Below are 18,444 nucleotides of genomic sequence, written 5' to 3' on the forward strand. Positions count from 1 at the left end.
AAAGAGACGAGACTTATCTTTTTTAGTCTGTTAGGGTCTTACAAGAACCAGGGGAAACTCCAGGTTTTTGACATATGACAGTACACTCTGCTCTTCGTCAGGAGTAAGAGGGATTCCAACACCCAAAGAGTGTAGGATGACTGAGGCAGGGGATGCAACATTTACATATAGCTGATCATTGGGGTATCAGTGTGATAGAAGGAAGTTGTGAAATAAAGGTTGTCAGTGGTATAGGAGACCCATAGACTGACTACAAGGTGTGGGAATTAAGCTTTCCGTGCGTATAGGTGACCCATTGGGTTGTCTGAAAGACTATAGGGCACCAGATATCACTGTTAGATGAACCAATATCTTGGGGTTCCGTGTCCTGGAATAGACCCAGTGGTTATCCTCGGACTGTTCAGTATCCGAACTGTTGGTCTCTTGCATCCGATTGGGAAGGTTGGAGATCATTACAACTCTATGACAGTCTTGGGCAGCTGAGTACACCTAGAATTAGAAGTGGGGAGGTCACTATAAAAGCCTCGTCGATGTACACTTTAATCACATTGGCAAAGGATTCTAACAATTCCGAGTCTGAAGGTTAGGTCTTGCTGGTTCTTTTGATATTGCAGCACATTGTGGTTTTCGGGGGAGTTGTATGATGAAAGCTTTGATGCCATTCTTCTGGTCAGGATGCGTTGAAAGTACAACTCTCATTCAAGGAAGGGGTGATCTTTCGCATGTGACCCTAATTAATGGGGTTTTTAGGTATAGGAGAACCTTTGGTTGGGGAAGAAGAGGAGCAGTAGACCCATGCTGCCAGATGATGAAGGTGTCATCACTTGACAATGAAGAAGCCAAACATGTGGTCTGTGCTCTGCCGTGATGATGGTGGTCTGCTCAATTTTTTCCATGAATATATTGGTCAGACTTTATGACATGAGAGATGCCATTGACTTAGATGACACACAAGTAAGCAGAATGCATGACATTTGTCTGGTGTGGGGTCTGTAGTATCCTTGTGTGTAGGGTCCGGTTAAAGTCTTTCTATTCACGATACTACAGGTCAACTGGCGCTGAGTATGTTGATAAAGAGAGAAATGACTCCCGAGCAGACTACTCTGACAGCGTTTGACTGGAGCGTGAGGTCTGAGGTGAAGATGGCAAACTCTCAGAATTCTTGATGCGGTGTTTGGTGTTGCTAACTAGTGGATGAAGCATTTTGGTGAGGTGTATGGCTGTGTTGTGCGTGGGGTCCCCTTTGGAGGCCTTCACGGAGTGCACTGAAGAATCCGGCTTTGTATCATCGGTTGTCTGAAAAAGATTAGGTATTTCGAGATGTTGGGTGGGAGTTGCCTGTACAAAGATTGTGGGATGTTGCCAGACCCCTGGAGGATGAACAGTTTCCCTTGGAACATCTTCTAGGTGGATGGTGGGGGTCCTTGCAAAAGGGACGGTATGAACCAAAGTCAAGAATATCCCACACCTTGCAGTTATTATAAAGTCTGCATTTGACTTAGTGGAGCTGGCCTTGTCATTTTAGAAGATGTGATTGGACTTGTCCTGACAAAGGGAGGTGATGGCTGCACGATCTTGTCTGTAGATTTGGGGATTGGCTGGCTAGTGTTCCCGGAGGGCTCGGTGGATCTGCAGGTGGACCTCGTCAGCGATGGACTTGTAAAGATGACAGCGGCTGAACTTGGTGCACTGGATGATCTCTTTGACTGCGATGATTGGAGGAATGGGGCGAAGTTAACCTAAGCCAACGACCGTGATCTCTGTAGGACACAAGAATCGGTGACTTTGCTGTCTTGGGAGTATATATATTTCGTTTGACCGTAGCACCCTCTATAGTTAGATTCCATGGCAACCAAAAATATTTTTTGAAAGACCTATTAATGAAGAATAAGTGTGCTGAGTTTGATTACGATCGGTCAAGGTCTGTTTAGGTTATGGCGTTTTGTTTCGTCCCCTTCCAACCCTAGTGCTAAGAAAATGCCTTCTAAGCTCAATCATAGGAAATTCCAAAGATTGGCCTCCTGAGAGAGAGCATCCCTAAATGTTCACTGTTAACACCTTTTTTTCCTATTGGGGACATGCCAAGGATCTTAAAAATATCGGTGGCAGTGGTTTCTGGGGGGTGGGGGTGCACTGGGACCCCCCTCCCCATAGGCCACGGACTAGAAGTCATGTGGCCCATCGCCATTTTGAAAAATGATGCCTGCGCTCCATCATTGCAAAATAGACCAATTTTAGGGCCCATTTGCATTCGAATTTCACACAATTACGAGCTCGCACTCTCCAAGGTGTGTATCTGCATCCATTACTTTTTAATGTGTCACATTCGGACATTTAATTTGATGAGAATTTACAAACAGTACAAATGATGTGAGCGAAACAACTTAGTGTGTTAAACCTGAAAAATACATTCCGAATGAATGGCATCGAATAATGACCAAAAAATAGCCTATTGTTGGGTGATAAGTCGCGATTTACTGATTTCATTATATTGAAATTCCGCCCAATAATTCTTCGTAATTCATTACACTCAGGAGTTTCTTTTCATGGGAGTTCGTCAAACAAGCAAGAAAATGAGATTGAAACATTAGTGTTTTAAACTTGAAAAATGTAATCCGAATGAGAGCAAAGTTCATGGCAAACAATTCATACTCCTTTTTGGGCAATAACCAAAGAAATCTCAAAGAAGTTCATTTGTTTCATTTTTTTTCCAAGTGCATTTTACCCAAACACTTTTTCCAGCAAAACTGTTCTGTCTTTCTTTTCGCACGGAGACAAATGTACCAAGCGGTTTAATACTATATTTTTTTTTCAATAGAGGGCGCGCTACATGCACAGTGGTCACCACTGCCTAAACAGCGTCAACACGGATGCCTCACTAGTATTGAGTAAAAAGAAGACACTCATAGTTCGGGCAATATCTCAAGATACCGAGGAGCTTTCGCCCGGAGCGATTTCTTGACAAAGGAGGAAGGTTTCAATCGCGTGATGAGCTCACACCATTTGGAATCGGTAAGCTTATAAAGTCTCAGGCTAGAATGAGTTTGATTATGTTTTGCTTCACTATTGCCTACAAGAACAACAAGCTGAGACGTTAATAAATAAAAGGCTGAAGAAAGAGTACGAACATAAATGCTCAGCTCTCGAACACTCTGGTGCAATATAATTGCACTGAGTTACCACAATTTGGGCGGGTGTTCAAATGTTAGACAAAAAGGAGAGCAATGAAAAAAGAGCTCCCTGAGAAGCATCTGAGAAGTTGATATCCGATAAACATGATAACTTATGTCAAAGTGACAAAATAGTTCTCGATATTAGACTGTGCGCGCAATTGACTCAGTCTAAAGAGAAACAAATGTCTATCACAAGTGTATTTTTATTTCACTCGGCAATTATTTGTATTTGAATCAAAACCCAGGTCGCCGCCTCTGTATTGGAGAGCACTTTGCGAGGCAAGAGCTCTTTTTCCTGTTTACACACCTGCTGCATCACTTTACTTTGAAGAACCCCGGCGACCCAACTCCGGTATCCTTCAAAGGAATCGATGGGATTGTGTGGGGACCGGAAGACTTTACCGTGTGCTTCATTGAAAGAAATTGAGTGAACGGTTGGTCTGAAATGTCAGCACGTCCCCACCGGCCACCGCCCATTCCTGGTGCTGGTAACCGCTTATCCCTTCCACAAACAAAATTGATCTGGTACACGGTACCCTCTGGAGACATGTGCACAATAGGAAACAGAAGATTGTATACATCTTCACAGGACACTTTATATAGGTGAATACGTCTCCACGAAGTTATCATACGTCTCCACGAGGATATAGGGATTTTACTCAAATAGGAATTTTCAAGGTATGTTGATCCGTCGCAAATTGAAGCATTTTATGTAGGCCTAAGGGATATTAAGTCCGAATTCCAGCCCAGGATATTAATTCTGGTTAAAATAGGAGCATTTTGAAAGTACACCTTCAAACTCGAAAATTTTAGTACACGATAACAAAGAAATGACTCCACAAGGATAAGACATTCAGTATGTCTGTGCAGATCACTTGTCAAAACATTTACATGTACTTGAATAAGACTTATCTTGAAAGAATGAGGGCGTTGTTTGTTTGTGTGGGTACAAACGCACGTATAATTCATAAATACCTAATACAATTCCCCTTTCCTACTGGTTGAGAGCCCGTTACGTGGCCGGTTTTAAACGGTTGATAAAGACATGGAAGACTGGTCTTAAACACACTAGTGTCACATAGTAGGACTACTATGCAATCCTGGCGTGTTTCCGTCCCGTTTAAGCCTGCCAGAATTTCCGCCAGCAGTCAGTAAGGCGTTAGTTGTCAGTAGGCCTAGTCAGATTCTAGTTTAGTTAGCCTGTGTAAATAGATCAGTGTATCCGCCTTATCCAGAGAGTAATTAGATCACAGTTAGTCACGTCTATAATCGAACTCCTTATTATGTAGCAGAATCGGCGTAATTCTGATCGTTCGCCAAATACCCGTTCATGTGCTTAGCAAGCATATCAATCTTTAGACGAGATATAGGCGTCGCCTAAGACTACCAAGGTGATCTGGTTTGTATTTAAAGAACAGTTACCTTTTTATGGACAATCGACAATGCACTCTCTCATATTTAACAAGATAATGTAATGTTTTAATTCGGGATTAATGTCCCATTTTAATTTTTTTATATATACATCGTCTGTTTTCATCCATGGTTTTAATTTTGTGTGGTTTTAATTCCTTGGGTTCTTTCATAGTAATGTATTCATTAAGTCTTTTATTGTGGTTTGTTTGTTTTTTTTTTTGAAATTTTTGCCGTTATTATATCATGTTTTTATGTAATCCAGGGCCCCCAGGGAGCACAGTTCATTGACAACTGATTGGGCTACCCTGGTAAATTAACATGAAATAAATAAATAAATAACAATTAAATAATCACTCCAAATAGACGTCTGGCTGTTGTATAGTTTGAGTGCTTTATTGTAGAAATATCAGACCGCAGTTCCATCCACTATCCCTGTGCCCCGCCCACGTACAACCCCTAGCTTAGTTGAATGCAACCCCGGAGACCCGTCCCCCTAGCCTCATCTACATCCGCTCGTTCGGGCGGCCGAGATCAGGCCTAGGCACCACCGACCGAGACCGGCACATTATCAAAAGTAATCTAATTAAATGTATTATTTGATTTGTCCGTAAACAAAGATGATTTCTTCTTAACAGAAGTCTCAAAATATCTTTTCTATTATTGCACATTCAATGACTTTGCCACCTTTTCAAACTATCCAGAAAATTTGTACCGAATATGGTAGCCTACATTTTAGGAACTTGGAAGAGAGCATAATTATTGTAAGTTTGATAATTGTATGTGAGATTACAGTTGTCATCTTTATTTTATTATCTGATTTGAAGTCGCTAACCTTTGGTTTGTTATTTTTTGCATATTTGCCAACATGTCCGTCTGCAATATCATTTTATTTCTGCGAAGTAATACATTTCCAGGACTGCTTCAATGTAGATATATTCCAATGCAGCACCGCCACACGTGTACAGGTTTTATAAGAGTGAAGGATGTGCGCCCCGTGGCAACCACTGGTAAACGTACCTAATAATGCAATGTTTTGCATAAGATCTAGAGTCACACCATCGGTGCGGGAGCTTCCAGGTTTTCATAATATGGCCCTATTTTTCTTTTCTAATTTCAGTTCGGTATCAGTTCATATTTTGTGTCATGTTTTTGGAAACTATAACACCAGAATCATATGAATTTGAGTACTGTGTTTAAATTTGGTTCACGAATCCCATATATCCTCCATAAGAGCAAAATAGAAACTCACCTTTTTCACTTCTTTTCCATTTTTTTTTAATTCACTTGTTTAATTCTAAAATCCATACCGATAACATTTTGGTGACCGACTACATGATCACTGCGGTGACCACAAGTTTACTTGTAATATCAAAATCTTGAAGCAAAATCACAAATCGATCGGACGGCTGACGTCATTTCAAATCGTATGATATATTAACTCAGTCACGTGATATGTTTCACGTATGCGTATTAAGGTAAATGACTTTGTGATCGGGAACCATTTAGGGCGGTCAATTCGATGATTAGTCGGATAGCCCTTGAGGGCGCTCTTGAATTAATTGTTGAGCAAGAAGAACGGCTGGTTAGTAGCCGGCGGGATATCCATGTTTACGTCTATCCGAGTGCGCCTGGATAGTCGGCCCGGGTCCACGGAGTATACCCTGGGCAGCTGCGAAGGACGAGGTGGAAACCATGTTGTGCCCCATTGCTTTCAGCCCTTTAACGAGATCCTGTAAACAATAACAAATGGCTTCATATAGAATTCACTTCGTAGCACTTCCGATCGGTTTCTCGTAACTTCAACCTCGAAAAAGGAACTCGTTAGCCTGGGATATTTCTTGTAATGTCCGTTCTCTTCAACAAATTTGTCGGGGTTATTTTCTCCAAATTTAAAATAATTGATGAGTCTTAAGTGAAAACCGGTTTTTGAACTGAAAATAAAAGAAACTCAAGTCATATCTCCCCTCACGGTAATGCGCTGGGGCAATGTAATTCTTACTCGAAATTTATTCGGACACTGATAACAATGGAGTACCGAAGTGAGACTTCATTTAGAACCAGACACATTGTAGCGCAACGAATGAAGTACGCGCACGTGTTGGTTCACGAGCTGAATCACCCGCTCAATGTCTTTTACACACATTTTGTGAGCGTGACGTATTCACTTCGGTACTCCATAAGGCCCCCTTTACACAGGGCTGCGACCTTTGTACCACCTATGAGCGACCCAAAAAATGGCCAGGACGCTCAATGGTTTCTATTTAACTGCTCCAGCGATCCTTTTGCCTCCATTGAAGCACCAAAACTGCAATTTGCGGGTATTTTCATGTCGAGTTACGAGCGACCTGTGCGTTAACTGAGCCACTTGCCTGCCTTACCTGTGCTTCCCCGCTGCAACCTTTGGCAACCAACGCCAAATGGAGGTACAGCGGTCACCACAGTCAACGTTCAATGCTTGCTATGCACGGAGGCACAAGGGAGGCAGAAGCATATCGCCCAAATTTACGGTCAAATTTGCAACAGAACGGATCAATTACATGGCGACCATTGGCCGACCATTGTGCATCCATTCTGCAACCACGGCAATGCTTGTGCCTCCCTTCTGCCTCATTTGAGCCACCTTTGAGCAACCAACCTTCTCGGCGATCTTTGTGCGACTGTTTTGAACATATTCAAAATTTGCGGCGACCATGGCGTCCATGGCGATGTCTGAACATCCTGTGTACCACCCTTGAACGACCTAGGCAACAATTATTTTGGCCTCCTCTGAGCCTCCAATGTTCAGCCACCTGGCCAGTGTTATGGTCGCACAAGGGAGGCCCAAAGGTCGCAGCCCTGTGAAAAAGGGGGTGTTAGGGCCATCAATCAATACAATCAGTAAAATCCGAGTACATGTCGCTTTAGTCTTTAAAAACGTCTATAGTGTGCAAATCATGATCGTAGCATATTACCTCAGGAAAGTCCTTTTCGTAGTAGGTACGGCTTAAAGAGGCACTTCGGTAGGGATACACCCTTGGAGAGTCGATCATATCTGACAGCGACTCGCTACCCCAGAGAGAACGCAGCAGCACCTGTTGGGTTGAGAATACAAACCAAACGGCACTTGAAATGAAGGTGCTTTAGACTCTATGCACATATGCCATCAGCGATCTAAAGAGAGAGATATAGGAAGACAACTGGGAGGGACATTCGGAGCCTTTGACATCCCCTAACGCGTAATGCAAAGAGGCCAGGGGCTTGTGCAGATTCACTTTTTGTGTATACTTTGCGCATGAAGTCTTTCTGTCAATGAGCTCTCGTGAGTCCTGGTGATGAAGTAACAACTCAGCACAGGTCATGCACGGAGTCCTGAGACAAGGTTACCAAGAGGTAAGGCTTCATAGAGAGAACGTTAGTATGTTATGAACAAAAGAACAAAACCAACAGAACAACTGGATAGTGATGTACTTGTTTATGCCCTGAAGACAATATGATTATGTGGACACTATATTAATTTAATACTGTAAAGTTAAGGAAAAACAACTAAACCGTATTGACAGAGACAGATTATCCGACGTTCCTGTGATCAATTAATCGAAACAATTCTGTTGACTTCAAAAATATTATTACCCCTGTGGGGACCTATTGATCGAGTAACTTAACAAGGTGCTTCATACGATTAAGTCTGTCTCACCCATGCATTCGTAGAAATAATTCTCATACCGCCCGAAGACCCAATGATTCCCAAGACTCCGTCCTCGTCAACGATGATAGAGGGGCTCATGGTAGACATTGCCCGGGCGCCCGGAGCCAGTCTGTTAGCCTCCCATGGCGGTGACCGGCCGTTGTAGTAAAGGTTACCCATGTGGCCATTGAGGAAGATTCCGGTCTGGTTGGAAAAGGTTCTACTACCAAAGCTAATACGATATAAGAGGGATTATACGATATAAGAGGGATTATACGTCTCACCTGGGTGAAGTTTACAACTGGTACGGATACTTAAACAGGTGAGTAAAGTTTAGAGGTTTTTGGTATAGCGAGCCAGTAGTGCTGTACTTTGATATATCAGGGAGCTAAGAGCACTCGCGTTAGAAATAATTTGCTATAACATGTGACAAATCTGGACAAAGTTGCGGACTCACTATCGACCTACTGATGTAGTCATCGACACAGCATCTCCGTGCTCAGAATAGACGCTCAAGTGACTTGTATCTCCATTCATTGTGTCCAAAGCTTCTCCCTCATCGGCTTGCTCTGGGGCTGGCGCTGCTCGGAAGGCATCGGGGAGGTCATTAAAAGTGTCGTAATCCTGACCGGAGGGATACGTCACGTGGGTTTCGTTGATCTTGGAACAGATCGTCTGGGCGTACTCTTTAGACGACAAGGCAGCAACAGACTGATGGGTAGAATTTACTATTTTGTTTCCTTCATAGTGTTAAGACAGACCATGCTTGTAAATTAAGAATTCAAGGATATTATATATGATTTCACCAGTATAGGCTTTCAATGCGCAAATCTGATCTTTTTTCCTATTCATCGAGTTCACGTACATTCCGAAAACAATCCCAGCTACCAGCTGATATCTCACAGGTATGTATACAATGATCGTGCCTTCCTTTACGGATACCGTACTGGGTGACGACACAACAAACGTGTACATGTAATACCCATGCAGGAATAAGCCAATACAAACCATAGACTGGACTGAGACAAGGGCGGATCCAGGGGGGGGGGCCAAAGGGGGCCATGGCCCCCCCCCAAAACGAAATCAATTTTTTTTTTTTTATGTGACATCGCAATAACGGCAGGCAATGAGTACACCACCATCTTTCCCTCAAAAAAAACATTGGTTAAAGTGGTCAGAAATTGCCTCAGATCGCACTACAGAGCATCTAGAATCCAAAAATTTTTCGGGGCCCTTCAGCGGGCCCCGAACCCCACGCCGTAATTTTTTTGACCCACTTTTTGGGGGGACCAAAAATTTTTTTGGCCCCCCCCAAAAATTGTGTTCTGGATCCGCCCTTGGACTGAGACCTACAATCGTTCCCAGTAACCTGTTACAAGGACACGCTAAGAAACAAAATGTACGCAGACAACATTGGAACAGTATAGTTTTTGAGGGGGGTAATATTGTTCATGATGCAATCGACAAGGCCATTTAAAATATATTTGAAACACGTTGCCATTTTCTTAAAAAAAAATCAGTCCTTATTAATACCTTTGCATTTTCTGCTTTGCCAAAATCTCCAATGTGCAGCCGCAGCCCAATAGCAAACGTGCTAGCCTCTATGAAATAGTGGTACATTTTCAATTTGCCCTCGTATGTGTCGAGGTTCACGCTAGCCAAGTTACATTCTGCAAAATGAAAAACGACAATTAAAATGTATTAAAAAAACCTCTAATTGTTGCACTTCTGCACCATAGGCCCTTACTCCTATTTCTGACCCACCCCCAAAATAATAATTAAAAAAAAACACCAATAAGCTGACTCTCTTTGCCATCCGCTTATACGAAAGCCAATGTTGTAGTATTACAGCTTATTGGGTCTAAAGAAATGACCATCGATAATTAAAGTGGGTATTCCGTTGGTTGAAGGAAAGAATTCGTGATATAAACCATCCACGTTGTTTCCAAAGCAATAAAGGATAAAGATGATAGTCATTGGTGAATGATTCCGACTGCCTGCTCAGTAGCTTCTCCAACATTAATGTTAAGATAAGCCCAAGACTCACCGTCCATAACGCGGACGGTAAACTGCACCAGGTTTCCACTTGATGTAACCGGTGTGGACATTACACTATGCTGCCCTTCCCTCGTGCTAAAAGCGACGGGTTGTTCCCAAGTGGCGCTGTAACTGGTCAAATCTTCAAAAGTCATTATTCCACCTGTTACAGGTGACAAAAACAGATGCCAAAAATTAGGAGTTTTTTGGGGGGGAGGGCACTATTTGAGTGAAACATTAACGAATTATCAGAAGTCCACCATATCATCACTGAATCAAGTAAAATGCCATAATTCTACCCAAAAGTCCTTATTTCAACCCCAAACTCGATCGATTAATTGAAGTTTAACTAACCCAGCGAAACGGCCATATTGTCTTGTTTTGTTTTTGCTTTTTTTTGTTGAAAACTTGACCTCATCTTCCGCTTCGGTTGAAGTATTTTTTGCCATGCCCCGTAGAACTCTCTCTGCTACTGCCCAAACATCACGTCTTAAGTTCAGCTGGGGAGCTGGGGAAATGTTTCCCCGGGTTTATTTTGTCAATTGTAAGGATTTAATATGCTTTATCAGAATGATGCATAGGAATTAACAATTATTTCTTCCCTTGGTCTCTGATATCTTGGACAAGTTTCCGACCCATCTCTCCACCATGAAAGGCTGCCCCACCCTCGTCAGCAATTGCACGAAGCGTCTGCACCAGACCAGTAGGTGCTGTGATGATATCGCCCTCCTCCATCAACGACCCGTCAGGCTTCGTGTACAGCTGCCTGCATGAACAGAGCGTATGTCAGATAGGTTGGCGCAGTGCTATTCCTTGCCCTCCTACCCTGCGATCTCTGCCTGAGTGCGCAGGATTTCCTCACACCCAAACAAAATAAGTATTAAATACTGCATTTGTGTGCTCCTTCCTGTTTTAAGGCTTCCGAACAAAATGATCGTTTTTTTACACTTCCGGCGAATTCTTAGTTAAAATTTCTAAACTGGATTAAACATTTACATAAGCCTAAGTTAAACTGTTTACACTGAGGTCGACAAGGCTAGCATATGCTCTGCTCAGCTCGGCTCGGCTTTTCGACTCCACTTGGTTCGATTCGGATAAGCACGGCCTGGCTCGGCTCAAAGAGGAGCTCAACCGATAATCCAGTTAAGAAATTGTGTCAAGCTCTATAAAGTCCGCATGCAGGAATACATTAAGAGCACAAACAATCATTCAAATTTACCTAAGAATCGGCCAACGGTCGAAGTCTTTCTCCAGAATTTTCAGGCAGTACGCAGTATGCCATGCGAGCGGAAAGCCGTGTTCTGCCATATCAATGACCGGTGTAACGAGTTGTTTCCACGGCAGTTCTCCGTACTTCTGATGTGCTGCCCACAATCCCGCCAACTCACCAGGTACACTTACGGCTTTTGCTCCTGTGCATGATTTAAACAAAGAATTGATGGGAAAATTTCCGGTGAAGCATTTGTGTTAAATCAGATAACTGTCATGCTACAATAGTCCCAAAATGTCACGAATAAAGCTGATGCCGATAATCATAATAATAATGGCTGCGGAAGGCATATCAACACAAACATTTTCCTCAGAGGTTTAGTGAAGCCGGATTGGAATCTGCGACCTCCACGAAGACTAACTTGATGGCAAAGCATTATGAGTTTGAGGTCCTGAATGGTTAGATTTTGAAGATGAATTTACAACATCAGACACCTTTCCAAAAAACAACAACCGATGTCACCATTTTAGGGACAACACAATCTGACTACCAAGTTTGGTGATCTCGACCAATCTGTCAAGAACTCGTCAAGAATTAAATACATGTATAAGCAACTGGGCTAAGAAAGGTCCACAACTTCAAAGTAGTTTGGCAAAGATCGGCAAATTGTTGGTGATAAAACCGGAAAAATGTATCAACAAATGGCAAATGTGCGAATCAATATCTTGGAAGGATGCAAAGATATACCGTAGTTGGCTTGATCAGTGTCATTCACAAACATATCAAAATCTGATGCGGCCGGGGCTTCTTCGACAGCCATGATAGTCTCTGTTGAGCCATCTTTACTGTAGATTACCATAAACAGCCCCCCACCGAGCCCCGAACTCTGCGGACTAGCCACGCCCAGGCAAAGGGCGGCTGTTACGGCTGAATCAACTGCCGAACCACCGTCTAGAAGAATGTCCCTGTGGAATAAGTCAATGACAATTTTTATAGATACTGATTACAATAAACACACTTTGTTCATTTGGAAAACTCCGAATATGCTACGGATCCGACCTGAATGGCTGCTACAAACTAATCATCTTTTTTGGCAGGCCATTTTTGCAGAGAGCTCCCACCTCCCCTCCCCGGCTGCATTTTGTCTCTTGTTTTGGTTCTTGTTGAGGGAAATGAAAGCGCCAACACCTCACCACCGCAACTAATAGTATAATACCCTCTTCAACGAGCTCCGCCGGGGTTTTCGTTAGTGTCTGTTAGTGTCCAAAAATCGTCCATTTTGAACAGTCCTCCTTCCCCCCCCCCCCCCCCCCCCCATCGAGCCTCCTTCTCGAACTTTGCGGTGGCCGGGTGGCCGAAAAGTAATGAGAAACTGTTGAGACGTTGGTGGCAGCAAACACGCCGGTCCTATTTCCATTGTTAAGTCACATTGAGCATGCGCACTTCAGATTTCACATGACGTATACAATCAAAATACCGGTATGTTTGCTGCCACCAACGTCTCAAAAGTCTCCCATTCTTGCTACCATCCAGCACGGATGGTCGGGCGGGAAAGAAAATAGGCTACTGTTTCTGGGGGGATCTACTTCCAAAAACCTGCATATCAACGTTAAAACAAATCTAATCAGAGGGCATGCTTCATTACCTTGCCATCTCCGAGCAGGGGCCATAATCTGTAGCCACGGCTGCCTTTCGGTAAACCCCAATCTGTGGAGATGTGTCATCCTTATCCCTGAGGCCCAGCGTAAGGCCCACGGCGAGCCCTACAGCCGCTAGGATAACCACAACTACCACACATGCGATCACAATATAACGCTTTCTGTAATAAACAATGGACGAGTACGTTTATGTTTATCATTTAATTTCGGACAGCCATATCCGATAAGAGCAGCTTATACCGTTGGAAAAAGTAGGCGAAAACCTTGTAAGACATGATGCACACTGAGAAAAGTCACTAAAATTGATGACAGAGGAGAAGGATCTATTATTTTATCCATCTATTGATAGTCGCGGTGCCTTTTTTCAGGTAAAAGAACATAATTGTCTTCCTTAAACATGTAAACAAATGTTGCTTGCTTCATAACACTTCCAAGATTTCTATCATTCGCGACATATTTGGAGGCCGAGGGTCTTACTGATCTATCGCAAGCAATCAAACAGCTTCATTTAGGCCTATAAATGACAATGACCAAAAAACACCTAAATAAGGACTTCAGTAATGACAGAGAAAAGACTGCGTGAAATTGAATAGTTTACTTTTTTTTCCAAATAAATAAGCACTCACCTGACCGATTTGTTCATCTTTTGTGTTTGCACTCTCGTGTATAAATTGCGGGGGTGTACGTGTTTGCTCATTTGGTACAAAGCGCGACAGGCTGTGTTGGCTCGTTGGATAATGCACAAAAGGAACACTATAAATTGATTGAATGGAAATATAGAATTTGGAATGGATGTCGACCACGCAAGTGCTTGTTGAAACCGTGTAAATAATAAAACCCTCAGGCTACACAGGTTTAACCTGATTTATCTGGGTACGTACTTTTGAGGTGAGTATAATCATGTATATTATCAGCGATATCGCTTATCGTGGAGTTGCACATCGGACTTTGGTCACTTACCACGTTCGGCCAATTACCAATCGTTTTTCAAAATGGCGATGGGCTTTAGGACTATTTTAAGGGGTAACCATCTTCGGATGGAAATTTTTCCTAAAAGTCATCCGTTGACCCCACGTAAATTGAAAAGAAAATGAAGGATGATGATATAAGCTTTAATTTGATGTGTGTCTCGAACACCTTGGAGTGTTGTGAGTATTTTCCCCGAATTTCTGAAGTGGGAACATTTAACATTGGGGTCAATGGAAGTTTATTTACTGAGTTTGTTTTGCTTTCAATAAGGGACATTGAACAAAAGAGGACAATAGGGTCCCTAACTCCCGAGAGGTCCCCAATTTGGATTCGTGTACAAAATATATGCGAGGTCTTCCTAAAAAGTTTGTACAAACAAAAGAGGGACAACAGGGAGTCCCCGGTTGAAGGCAAATACACACTTGTATGTGTGTGGGTAGGCCTTTCAGTTTTATGGCACACTGCGGCATTTTCCTTGGCCCCCAAGTTGTCCGTATAGTCCTCCGAATTGTTCGAAAGCCCTAGGCACAGTGCCTTTTGTGCCCATTAGATGATCCTGGCCTGGATCGAGCGCACGCTAGTCGAAAATGGTTGTGTTAAGAAACGGAAACATTAACAGTTGAACAACTTGTGCTACCGCCATTGTCTCAGGGTGCACACGCCTGTAAATAGGCCAAAAATCCGTCCGCCGAGCTCATGAATAAAAGTTATACTCTCAAAATATTCTATAATAGAGAGTTCTGAGAGCCATGGAATTGGGGAAATGAAGACATGTGGCACTGAACCTCTGGCCTGGACTTGGATCTTCCAATTCTGAGCATTTTGGATGCAATCGGGCCCGAAAGTGGCGCTATTTATCCATGTTGTGGAGGGATTCTTTTTCAAAATGGCTACTTTTCCAGCTTGGGAAACATCATTCGTTTTAGGGGTGTTCTTTTGTGGGTGAGAATATCTCAAAAAGTAAATGGCCAACCCACCAAAAATTGAAAAGAAAATGAAAGATGACATTCTGTGCAGCTTGAATATCTGTGAGAGTTCTGAGTATTTTTGAATGAATTTTGAAGTATGGGCATTTAGCACTAGTGTCTATGGGAATTTTATTGCAGGCGTGCACCCCTCAAGGTCGTTGACATTACAATAGTTCGACTGGAGTCAGTCAATTGTGCAAACATGTATTAGTACGGCAGGAGAAATGGGTTCCAATGCACCCCCCCCCCCCAAAAAAATAATAAAATTCCAAGATGATTTTTAGAATCCCTAGCACATCAGATTAAAGAATTTTGATGTTGCCAGCGAAAAAAATTGTCCCATGATGCCCTAATTTGCATATTTCCAAGATGGCTGCCGTGCAAATAATTAAAACGCTAAATGTCATATGTTAGTGACTAATGAGCCGATTTTGATAATCTTGGTGTCAAAATTATGGCTTTTGGGGGTGCTGAATCGATTTTCGAGGTTTCTAAAATAGCTGGAGGTCAAGGTCACGTGATTCAGGCAAAAGTCAAGGTCATTTAGGTAAAAAAATGTGTCATTTTCATTTCCCCACCGGCATTATTTTTTACCCATCTCTCATAGATATGGTGATAGAGGCCTACTTATTGCTTTACAAATTTCCCACATTATCCCAATTACCAAATCCATTTAATGAAAAAAATATGTGGCATTTTATTTTGGACTTATGGCTCAATATTTGATCCCACCCCCTAAGTTTTGGATATGACCCAATATTATGAAAATTCCTAAATTATAGCCAGTGGATAAAAAGCTTACCGTTATATTTTTTTTAGGGTCATGGAATCGATTGATGGTGGTTTAGAAATAATCAGAGGCCATTTTCTTTCTCCAAGGACAAGGGTCAAGGGCATTTTATTAATAAAATACTTCTTTTTTTCATTTTCAGACATGCACGTTTTTTGTCCAACTCCCATTGATATGGGTAATAAAAAGCTTATTGTTCAGATTTTTTTCATTAACCCAAAAACAATTTTATGTGAACAATATGGTTAATCATGATCTTTGAGGTCATAGGATGTGTAAATTTGAGGTCTTCATCATTGTGTTAAGGTCATATTCAAGGTCATAGGACGGAAGAAATAAGTACAAACAACTTAGAGCATAGACCTCATTGCAAGTGATGACAATTTATTACTTCTGAACCGGTAATTACAGAAAGACTACTGGGATATTTAAAACAAATGACGTTGTGGCGAAGTCTAAGGGACATCCTCAGAATCCATGAAAACATCATCTTCGTCAATCTCCATAGTCTCCTTAGGATACCGCGTACTACTTCGCTCTTTTGCTGGCCCTCTTCATTTTCAGCAGCATCAGTGTCCAACGGATCAACGAGTGATGGTGGCAAGATAGGGCCAATTGACCAGACAGGCTCCAGTACATGTACCCCTCAAACCGGTCTTCAGCCACCCTTGACCCTCATCATACGGTTTGGGAGCCCCACAATTAGGGTCAGCAGCACGCCTGTAGCCGGCCGGTCACACGGTGGTTGACACACTGCACATGATGAGGGATGAGTGAGTTATGGCAGGGAGGCAGGCGGACCATGTCAACCTTCCACTTGCAGTTAAGCTAGTGGTTCTCTCCCTCAGCAGCTTGCTCCTCACCACATTCCAACGGCCAAGTTCCGGACAAACTTGATGGAACAGGGCAAATACCGGCTTGTTATGGGCTTCTTCTGGCAGTACCGTACAGTTTCAATGGTCCTCAACCAGAAACGGGCCATTACTGGCAATGCAGTTCCGTGTTGACGGCACAGAGCTGGTCCAGTGCTTCTACATGTATATACAACCAACCGTAACGCCAAGATGGTACAGAGCCTGAATCGGGTCTCTGCTGGTCCTTTCAGAAAGACGGTACAGGGCCTGACGAGGCCAGTGATATTCCTGTCAAAACCATTATGGCAAGATATGTTATCGAGCCCGAAGTAGTCTTTCTGAAAGGACCGGCAGTGACCCGATTCAGGCTCTATACCGTCTTGCCGATATGGTTTGCCTTAAGAGGGCCGGCACTGGCCCAATTCAGGCTGCGTGCCGTTTTCTTGCCGTGATGGCTTGTCGCAAGAGGATGGCTGACACTGGCCCGATTCAGGCATTCCGTCTTGCCGATATGGTTTGTCGTAAGAGGCTAGCACTGGCCCGATACAGGCTGTGTGCGGTCTTACCGTTATTCTTGTCGCAAGAGGGCCGGCACTGGCCCGATTCAGGCTTTGTATTGTACTACCATTAAAGTTTGCCAGCACTGGACCAGCTCTGTGCCGTCATGGTGCCGTCAACACGGAACTGCATTGCCGCAATCAAGCCAGCAATGGCCCGTTTTTCTGGTTTTGTACCATTGAAATTACGGTAATGCCAGAACAAGCCCATAACAAGCCGGTATCTGCCCTGTATCGTCATGTTTGCCCTGTGCTTACCCTATATGCGTTCTCGGGAAGGTTTGCACCAGTGCTTTCAAGGGCAAGGGAAAGGTGGCGCCACTGAAGAAGCTCCAGAAGAACACTAAGTTCCACAAGGTTTTCAGGCAAATAACATTTGCATATAAACAATTATTTGCATGTGGTCACATTCAAGTGCTCTTTCAAATTCGTTGTTGTTCATGAAGTGATTGTACATTATGAACTGTGTTACAGGCAGGTCGGCGTTGACAGGGAGGGTGGCCCCAGAGGCGCAGGAACAGTTGGCCTTCACCTGCGCCATGTATGGTCAAGCGCGTGAGACATGTATATGTTAATGTGGTGACGAGCAAGCTGCTGAGGGTGAGGACCACAAGCTTAACTGCAAGTGGAAGGTTGACATGGTCCGCAAGTGCCTCCCTGCCATAACTCACTCATCCTTCATCATGTGCAGCGCGTCAACCACCGTGTGGCCGGCCGGCTACAGGCGTGCTGCTGACCCTAATTTACCGTATGATAAGGGTCAACTGAAGACAGTTGAAGGGGTACATGTACTGGAGCCTGTCTGGTCAATTGGCCCTATCTTGCCACCATCACTCGTTGATCCGTTGGACGCTGATGCTGCTGAAAAAGAAGAGGGCCAGCAAAAGAGCGAAGTAGCACACGGTATCTTAAGGAGAATATGGAGATTGATGAAGATGATGTTTTCATGGATTCTGAGAATGTCCATTTGACTTCGCATAACTTCACTTGTTATAAATAGCTCAGTAGTCTTTTTTCTGTAATGACCGGTTCAGGAGTTACTAAAGTAATAAATGTTCATCACTTGCAACGAGGTCTATGCGCTAAGTTGTTTGTACTTATTTCTCTCGTCCTATGACCTTGAATATGACCTTAACACAATGATGAAGACC

At 43.2% G+C, this 18,444-nt stretch overlaps 1 protein-coding gene across 1 annotated transcript; it reads right to left on the reverse strand.

Annotated features, from left to right (window-relative positions):
* Positions 1-5,864: 5,864 nt before the first annotated feature.
* On the reverse strand, positions 5,865-14,123 carry LOC119718756 (glutathione hydrolase 1 proenzyme-like). Its single transcript, XM_038188164.1, has 11 exons — positions 13,782-14,123; positions 13,143-13,316; positions 12,245-12,462; positions 11,507-11,699; positions 10,890-11,053; positions 10,298-10,450; positions 9,784-9,920; positions 8,708-8,961; positions 8,260-8,482; positions 7,538-7,657; positions 5,865-6,316 (listed from the first exon to the last, which is right to left on the reverse strand). The coding sequence occupies exons 1-11, from the start codon at positions 13,850-13,852 to the stop codon at positions 6,170-6,172; spliced, it is 1,854 nt and encodes a 617-aa protein (XP_038044092.1). The 5' UTR covers positions 13,853-14,123; the 3' UTR covers positions 5,865-6,169.
* Positions 14,124-18,444: the final 4,321 nt, after the last annotated feature.

Source organism: Patiria miniata, unplaced genomic scaffold (assembly GCF_015706575.1).
Source record: "Patiria miniata isolate m_02_andy unplaced genomic scaffold, ASM1570657v1 HiC_scaffold_7, whole genome shotgun sequence".
Lineage (NCBI taxonomy): Eukaryota > Metazoa > Echinodermata > Asteroidea > Valvatida > Asterinidae > Patiria > Patiria miniata.

Bases quoted from the DNA above. Each gene is read 5' to 3' on its own strand.
- LOC119718756 (XM_038188164.1), bottom strand. From the start codon at position 13,852: ATGAGCAAACACGTACACCCCCGCAATTTATACACGAGAGTGCAAACA. The intron at 11,054-11,506 runs GTAAATTTGAAT...CTGTTCATGCAG, and splicing joins GACCGTTGGCCGATTCTTAG to GCAGCTGTACACGAAGCCTG. The intron at 8,962-9,783 runs GTATTAATAAGG...TCTACCCATCAG, and splicing joins GCAAAGCAGAAAATGCAAAG to TCTGTTGCTGCCTTGTCGTC.